The 8,900-nt window shown below is 46.3% G+C and overlaps 1 protein-coding gene across 1 annotated transcript in view; it reads left to right on the top strand.

Moving 5' to 3' along the window:
• The window catches only part of CDH2 (cadherin 2), a 195,405-nt gene that overhangs the window by 136,138 nt on the left and 50,367 nt on the right, over window positions 1–8,900 (top strand). The window contains exons 3-4 of the mRNA XM_015564689.1: window positions 6,231–6,457; window positions 8,567–8,713. Of these exons, the coding sequence (XP_015420175.1) occupies window positions 6,231–6,457; window positions 8,567–8,713 (374 nt within the window). The remainder of the gene's footprint in view (window positions 1–6,230; window positions 6,458–8,566; window positions 8,714–8,900) is intronic.

Below are 8,900 nucleotides of genomic sequence, written 5' to 3' on the forward strand. Positions count from 1 at the left end.
TCAAACGAGCCGGATCTGGCCCATGGGCCATAGTTTGCCCATGGCTGGATTAGACCGTCAAACCTCAGAGGGAAGGTAGGGGAGAGTGGGGGTGAGGGGGAGACATCAACCAAAGGACTTGTGTGCATGCATAGAAGCCTAACCAGTGGACACAGACACCAGGGGGGTGAGGACATGAGTGGGGAAGTAAGGGGGCCAATGGGGCAGTAAGGACGCATATGTAATACCTTAATAAAGAAAATTTTTTTTTTAATTTTCTTTTGGTGGGGATGTACCAAGGCTTTTACAAATGAGAAATATTTTTTTGTTTTATGAATTTAATCTACAGTAAGTTTGATTCCCTTGTATTTATTTCATAGAAACTTTATGCTAATTTGGCTGGACTGAAAGGGGTTAAGTCCCTTGCTGAAGCTGGGCCTTGGCAGACATGCTGGGCTGGGACGTGCTGCACTCACAGGCACCGTCCGTCTTCTGAGCCCAGCACAGAACCCACTTCCTCACGCGGAGCCCATTGGGAGGCAGGCGACCCTCCGGGGCAACTCTCCATGGTGGCGGGGCGGGAGGGGTGCTCCCTCTTCCCAGCTGTTCCATCTTCTTCTTGTTCATTTTCACCCAAGAATATGTTTCCATTGACTTTTAGAGAGGGTGGAAGGGAGAGGGAAAGACAGAACATTGGTGTGAGAGACACTTACCGATTGGTTGCCTCCTGCACACGCCCTGACCAGGGCCCGAGCCAGGGAGGAGCCTGCAACCAAAGTGCATGCCCTTGACCGGAATCGAATGCGGGACCTTTTGGTCCACAGGCCAACGCTCTCTCCACTGCGCCACACCGGCCAGGGCTCAGGCGTTCCCTCTCGTGTCACCTCCGTTTCACATGTTCTCTCATGGCTGCCCCTGTGGAGAAAGACGGTCTGGACTCTTCAGTGCTCCTGCTGGGAAGTGGCATGTGTCACTTCAGCCCCCAGGTCGTCATGACCAAAGCAAAACGCGTGGTCTGGCCTAAGATCTAGGGAGACGAGACGGGGGCCTTTCTGAACGTCTGGGAAGGAGAGAAACACGGGAACTGCTGGGGACTCAGTCATGCCTCCCGGAGCCTTCATATTCCAGAGTGTGGCCACATACGTGAGCGTTGCCCGAGAGAAGGCCAGGAAGGGGCCCGGCGGCCACAATAGCAAGGTGCTAACGCGTGACAGCATCCTTATGATGTGACAGTTTACTAATGAACTGGCACCGCGTAAAATACGCGGCATAACGAGCATTGAGTGTGGGAAGACAATGCAGAAAGGCAGAGGCATGTGTAGGAATAAAAATATTTTGCAGTGTTTCTTACAACAGTTTCTAAATATGACGTGATGTTTTACTTGAGCAAAAATTGTAAACCATATGTTAATATTTGCACCTTTTTATTCATATGGTTTATGTAAACTGCTAATGCATTTAATATGTCAGATCCGTGGTTTTCTGTGAATATTTTATAAGGATATTATGGTTTTATGGTTAACATTAACTTGAGATATTGCTTTAACAGTAAAAGGTACTTCCCTGATGTTTAATTTTGTATTAATCATGTTAACACAATAACTACATATTATGTAAACTATGCAATAACTGTAATAATAAATTTCCTGTTTAATATTATGATGTTTTTAGCCCAAAAAAACCCACCCATTTAATTCTATATAGAGTAGTTTAAATAATAATCTATATATATAAAAGCCTAAGTGACCGTTAATGACCAGTATACTGAACGACTGGTCATTGTGCTCCCACAGCCAACCTCCTGCAGCCAGCCAACCTCCCACGATCCCTCCCCCCCGGAGTGAGTGAGACAGCCCCGATCAGCCCTGATCGCCAGGCTGAGGGACCCCGCCCGTGCATGAATTCGTGCACTGGGCCTCTAGTTAAATAATAATCGGGTGGATCAAGACTTTTTTTTTTAGTCGTATAAGGAAATTTCCTTTTCTCTTATGTTAGTGAAGTCTAGAGTTTCTGCTTTGAGTGGGGGTGGGGGGGTACCTGTCTGAACATCTTGCGTATGCATTAGTGAGGTGCACCTGTTACAACCAATAGGGTACATTATTAACTGAAGTCCACAGGTGACAGCAGGATGCACTCTGGGTTGTACAGGTCTGTGAGTTCTGACAAATGCATAATGTCATGTATCCACCGACTATCCTACAAAATTGTTTCACTGCTAAGGGTGTATTTTAATTATTATTATTTTTTTATGTATTGTCACCTTTTCTTCAGAAAACACATTAAAAAATGATGAGCCTGGCTGATTCGGTTCAGTGGTTGAGCGTTGACCTATGAAGCAGGGGGTCACGGTTTGATTCCCGGTCAGGGCACAGGCCCGGTTGAGGGCTTGATCCCCAGTGGGGGGCGTGCACGAGGCAGCTGATCCATGATTCTCTCTCATCATGGATGTTGTGGGGTTACCCATTGTATGCATTTGTCAGGGCTGTCCTCAAATAATATGGACCGGTGGCTTAAACACAGAAACCTCCTTTCTCACAGCTCTGGAGGCTGGAAGTCCAGGACCGAGGGCCTGCAGGTTCGGTTTCTCTAAAGACCCTTCTCAACCTGCACATGGCCACCTGCTGCTGTGTCCTTCCAGGTCTTTCCTCCATGAACATGAGTATCGGTGTCCAAATGCTCTCTTCTTATCAGGACACCGGTCAATTTGGATGAGGCCCCACTCATATGAGCTCATTTAACCTTAACTACCACTTCAAAAGACATGTCCTCATTCCAGTCATGTCCTAAGGTGCTGGGACTTAGTACATCAACCTGTGGATTTGGGGGAACACAACTCCGTCCATATCGCCCATTGAAATTAGTATTTTAACTTGTGACTGGGAAACAGTGAAACGAGGCTGTCATTGATGAAACATGTCACTGTGAGCCAGGCCCTGTACATGCCTCACTTCGCAGCCCCAAGAAGTTAGAACTGAGGTTTCACCGAGGAAACCTGGTCAGTTGGCAATGGACTCATTTTCATTAATGGTGCTGATTCCACTGAGTGTGTGTACAACGGGAATTACATGAAACGTTTCCGTAAAGGTGAGCAGTGCCCAGAATGGTGCTTATTTTGTTTTAACATCAGAGCAAAGGAGAACGAGCATTTGTTTTAAAAGCACAGAATGATTTAATAGCCTATGTGTTGAACCAGTTCATATTGGTTATAGGTTAGGTCGCATGGGGGCGGTAGAACGAGTAATTGTCTCTAAATCACCGACTTTTATGCAGCTTCCTCCAAAGGGCTCTCTCCAGTGCGGCCCCCCTTGAGCTCAGCCCCCTCGCTCAGGGGATGCGCGATGGCCCGTGTAGGAAAGGGCACATTTTCTTGGCTGACGCGTTTTTCTAAGGCCTCCTTCTCTTCTCCTGCGTCACTCTGACACCGGAATCCAAGTGGGCAGCTGAGCACCAGAGTAACAGGACAGTCAGTCCCCAGCCACAGCGAGCGAGAATCTTCCCCTGCTTGCCCAATGTGCACCCCAGCCGTCGGGGCTCCAGCCGCCTGCCCATAGGACATTCAGTGAAGAATTCCTTTTGAAGATGCTATTGACGGTAGCATTTTCCAAGATCGAATGTGGCTTCATCCTCTTCACAAGCATTTATCTAACCTCTTTGCCATTTCTTTACCTTCATTGTTTATTTAAGTTATTTATCAATAACTTAAGATGCGTGTATTTCGATTCCTTTAGGCTTTTGGGGGAGGAGGAAGACTGGGAGTCCACTAGCCATGGGCACAGGAGTCTCTGAGCTTTCTCCTGTTCCATGGAATGGAAATAACGAGCCCCAGTTCAGGAGGCAGTAGTTGAGGTTCAAGTAGATAAGCTAAGTGTCTTATTCAATGCCTGGCTTTCATCAAATACTCCTTCGTTTTCTTTCACTACCAGCAACCTAATACAAAGCCAAATTATTTGAAGCCCCTGTGGTATTGTGTTTCCATGGACAAGAAATGTGAAAAATTAAAAGTAAAATGAAAGATGCAGTGCCTCTTCAGGTGAGGGCATAGCTGCTGACTTCTGAGGGACGCCCCGTTGATGGTGCCTGCACTGTGGCCTGCAGGCCTGGCTCTGGAGCTGTGGCATGGAGAATTGGGGGGGTAAGGGGTGGGCGTGGAGAATGGGATGGGGGGTAGGGGCTGGGCATGGAGAATGGGGTGGGGCTTTCAGACAAGGTGATGCCCGTGGGTGCGGGCCACAGTGAGGCGGGAAATGACCGAGAAATCTGTGACTGGGCCGAACATGTTTTAGACTGTGTTGCAAGTTAAACCAAAGAGACCAAGGGCACAGTAATTGAGAGAGCATTGCACGCTGGGTAAAGGGTTTACTTGCAGTGATACAGAGGGTATGCGGGCAGGAGGAAATCATGGGGTGGCCGGCAGTGGCCTGGAGCAGGGAGGAGACCACCCAGGGTGCAGACCCCTCACCCTGGTGCGAGTCGGGGACCATTCATGCCCGAGTGGGAAAGTGGGGGAGAACGTGTCCTATTTCTGCTCCAGATCACATGTTCTTCAGTATCGTGAATACAGTGTGTGAATACAGTGAATACAGTGTATAAAAGGTACTTTTTATACAAAGAGATGATAAAAGTTTTTCATTTTGATGGCTCAGCAGGGTCCTCCCAAACAATTCTTCTTTTCATTTTGTCGTCGGACATAAAAAATCAGCAGTAGGTGGCATTGTTCTAGAGAAGGGAGTGCCATTTTTCACTTGTAAATCGCAGGTCATGTGAGTTGGGTAATGAAGCATCTTCGGGGACACTTCTCTTCCAAAGACAAAAAAATGACGGTTTAACATAATTTAGTGTGAGGTATAATAGCTTAGTGTGAGATACAACTTTTTATTTTGAATTGTTTGAAAGATGAAATATATGGGATTATGTGGAAAATAATACATCCAGTGAAGTATTTTATTACTGTTAGCAAGGACTTTATGGTTATGGAGGGAAATAAACAGGCTTGTTATATGTGCTCTTGAGCACATCTCATTGAATTTATATTAATAGAAACAAAAGAACTGTCATCAATGCGTATGTGGGATGGGGATATTCATAAATTTACTTAGGTCCTTGAAAGAGGGAAACAGTGTATAGGATTCTGTTTTGTAATGTGTGCCTGTTGGTGCCCTCCAAAATGTATCCTGTGGAATTATGGGCAGGACATAATCACATGTTTACACAACTGAAAAAAAATTGCTTTTTCTGTGATCCCTCATGCTATTCCCATGTAATTTTTCTTCAGAGAGAATGATTAACGATTTCAAAGCAGATGATATTTATTAAAGAATACTTTTATTGTTTTATAATTTTATTCCGACTTACACATGTCTAGTTCTACATTTGTAAGTACGCGGTTTAACTTTTGTTATCTGATGAGACATAAGTGATAGAGATTGTTTTTAAGAAAACACTTCTTTAACTTTAAATCATTACATGTGAGAGAGAGATGATGAAGATACTGAAGGCTTTTTGGTTGTTCACTCTTAAGACATAGATATTTCTAGTTAACATTTATTTTGAAATACACTTTTATTTTCATTTGTTTGAAAATGTATAAAATTCATCCTGCTTTAAGGAACTATGACAAGTGCCATGAAGACTAGAAATTGCAAATTATTCACCTTTTAATTATCACAGGTTTTGTCATTCTATAGTAGAGTGGGCATTCATCTTTAATAAATGCTATCGCTTTCTTCCTTGTAGCATTCATTCAGAAATTAGGTATTAATTCCTGGGTTCCAGGAGGTATGCAGGGAATGCTAGGTAGCTGAGAACATGTACTCAGAAGTACCTCTCCCGGGGAGTGTCAGGCTAGGAGACTGTGGTGGTGGAGTTCAGGTGGCTGCAGGAACACGGAGTGCAAGGGGTTGGTTCTGCCTTCCGTACCTTTGCAGCCGGGTTCTGAAGGATGTGTAGGAGTTTGCTGGGAAGTGGTAGGCAATGTCAGCGAGGGGCATGGGGAAAGCAGGTGGGTCTGAGGGCCCAGGGGCCCAGGGGAGGGGGAGGAGAGGCAAAGGCTGTGCCACAAGGAGACGCCGGGGCACGACTCAGAGCCACAGTCTGATGTTCTCTACTGTGACGATTCCTTGCCGGAGGTGAAAACGCACCTTTTGTCTTCCACGCGAACTATATTGTATGTATCCTTTAGCCTGAGCAGGGTGCAGATTTCGGTGCTGGCTGCTTCTGCTTTGGGAGTGTAACGTGTGCGTCCTCTGTTACAGTGAAGTTCAGCAGCTGCGATGGGAAGAGAAAAGTGCAGTATGAAAGCAGCGAGCCCGCAGACTTCAAGGTGGACGAGGACGGCGTGGTGTATGCGGTCAGGAGCTTCCCCCTGTCCTCCGAGCGCGCCCGCTTCCTGGTCTACGCCCAGGACCAGGAGACTCAGGAGAAGTGGCAGGTGGCCGTGAGCCTGAGCCTCCAGCCCGCCGCGCCGGGGGCCGCCGCGCAGGTAGGCCCCGCAGCTCCCGTCCGATTGTGCCCTTGGACCCACACGCACCCTTTGCCTCACGCCCGTGAGTGGATGCCCGGTGTCTGAATTTTCATCAGCTTCAGTCCCTCCAATAGTATTTTGTTGTGTTTTCAATCTTATAAGATATGTGGCCAAATGTGTTTTGAGCAACCAGAACTCATATTGGGAAGGTTTGTTTACACTTTGAGATTTATAACTGATATTAGAAGTAGTCGTTTGTTTTAAATTTATTAGAAGCTTTACACGCTCTTAAATATGAGCCACAAAAGAAGCAATCCCTTGCAAGATTTCACCAGCCGAATGTCTGAGGTGTGAGTCCGGATTTACGGGAGTGACGGGGAAGCCCTTCTGGCAGGTTGATGGGGTTGTCTTGTCCCCTAGTCATCGAGTTGGGAGTGGGAATTATGTACCCACCAGCATGACCCTACGGAATAATGTGATTCCCTCTGGCGGAAGCTGCTATAAGCCAAGATACAGTAAGTAAGATTCATTTCCAACAGCGGACAGGCCGATTCAATTAGACAAAAATGTATCGAGCACTTACTTTGGCGAAGTCCCCATGTTAAGAAATGTAAATAAGATACAGTAATTTCCTCAGTACAATGACGATTCCATTCTTCATTCGAATATTCTACTTGTTTGAGTTAATTGGAGACCAGTCTGAGGGGATTCCACAGTCATATATTCTGGTTTATGATTTTGTAAACTGTGGCTCTTACATTTTCTGTATTTATGGTGTCGAGAAAGATAAGAGGACACACATTCATTTCTGGTATTTAATGGTAAATGCGATATGCCCACCAGTAATCAAATATGAATAAATATATCGGAGGGAAAATATGTATCATTTTTCTTTGAGGCCAGCGTCCGGCTTTCATTACGTGGAGTGTAATCAGTGAAACGATTAACTGTTGGACAGGAACCATGCCGTTACGGTAATAGAAAGTGAGCAACTGGTTACGAATCGAGTGAAAAGTTGCTTTTATTGTCGATGGTGCGAAGTGTCCCAGCAAACCAGCTTGGATATTGCCATTGGAGCTGCAAGGGCTAGTGGGCACAGTGGCCACAGAAATACGGAGAACCAGAGGAAAACGCTGGCTCCACAGAGATGAATGCCCTGTGTGCAAAGTGGGCCAGTTGCAGCATCCATCCCGGCTGACATAGGTTTAGAATAATTACAGCATTAATCCTGTGCGATTTAATAGGGTCATAAATATCTGAGACATTCCTTAGCAGGACGAATTAAAATTCTCTCGGAATTCAAATTATATTGTCGCACATCAAGATCTAAATTTAATGTACAGTAGCGCATTACCTGAGCTGCGGTTTAAACTAATGAGAAATATATAAAAGGATCTTTTACGTTTGCCTCCATATTAACTGCTATCTAAGGTGGTTTGTAGAAATGGCGATAGTTTACACAGCTGGGCCACATAATAAATTGTTTGGAATTCAGTTTTCCAATGAACAGTTTAGCCTGAAAATTTTACAGTGCTTTTTATTATTACTTTTTAAAGATTTTAAAATTGAGTTAGAGAGAGAGAGGGAGAAACATCGATGTGAGAGTGAGACATTGACCGGCTGCCTCCTGCACGCTCCCTGCTGGGGATGGAGCCCGCAGCCAGGACATGTGCTCCTCCTGGAATCGAACCAGCAACCCCTCGGTGCACAGAATGACCCCCAACTAGCGGAGCCACGTGGACCAGGGCTTCTTATGTCCATAGGGGGGCGAGGAAAGGGCCTCTCCGGACTTCTATTTTTTTTTTTTTTAATAAATTTTATTGATTTTTTTACAGAGAGGAAGGGAGAGGGATAGTCAGAAACATCAATCAGCTGCCTCCTGCACGCCTCCTACTGGGGATGTGCCCGCAACCAAGGTACATGCCCTTGACCAGAATCGAACCTGGGACCCTTCAGTCCGCAGGCCAGCGCTCTATCCACTGAGCCAAACCGGTCAGGGCCGGACTTCTATTCTTGTTGGTAATGAACTGTGATGCCTACGCTTCCAGGTACCCCCTGACACTGATGAACTTTCAGAAAGTGTTTCTCCTGGTACTCAGGAATGTCTTCTTGTGTTTCAACGCAAAGGGGCTCCAAGAGATTGAAGAAATATTGTTCCCACGCCTGCCGGCCCGGAGCGATGGGCGCCTGCAGAGGCAGAAGAGAGACTGGGTCATCCCTCCGATCAACCTGCCCGAGAACTCGCGCGGCCCGTTCCCACAGGAGCTCGTCCGGGTGGGTGGCGTGGTTCTCCGTGTCTCGGTGGCTGGGGCAGGTGTGGGTGAGGAGGGCTTTGGTCTGCTTTTCACAAGTGGAGTTTCGGGCGCACATCTGCTAAAAATATTTTCTATAGATGCGATGTCTGAGGTTGTCCGAACCCTCTTCTCATTTTGGCTGTCATCTCGGAGGGTGGGTGGTCTGT

Source organism: Myotis davidii, unplaced genomic scaffold (genome assembly GCF_000327345.1).
Source record: "Myotis davidii unplaced genomic scaffold, ASM32734v1 scaffold181, whole genome shotgun sequence".
NCBI lineage: Eukaryota > Metazoa > Chordata > Mammalia > Chiroptera > Vespertilionidae > Myotis > Myotis davidii.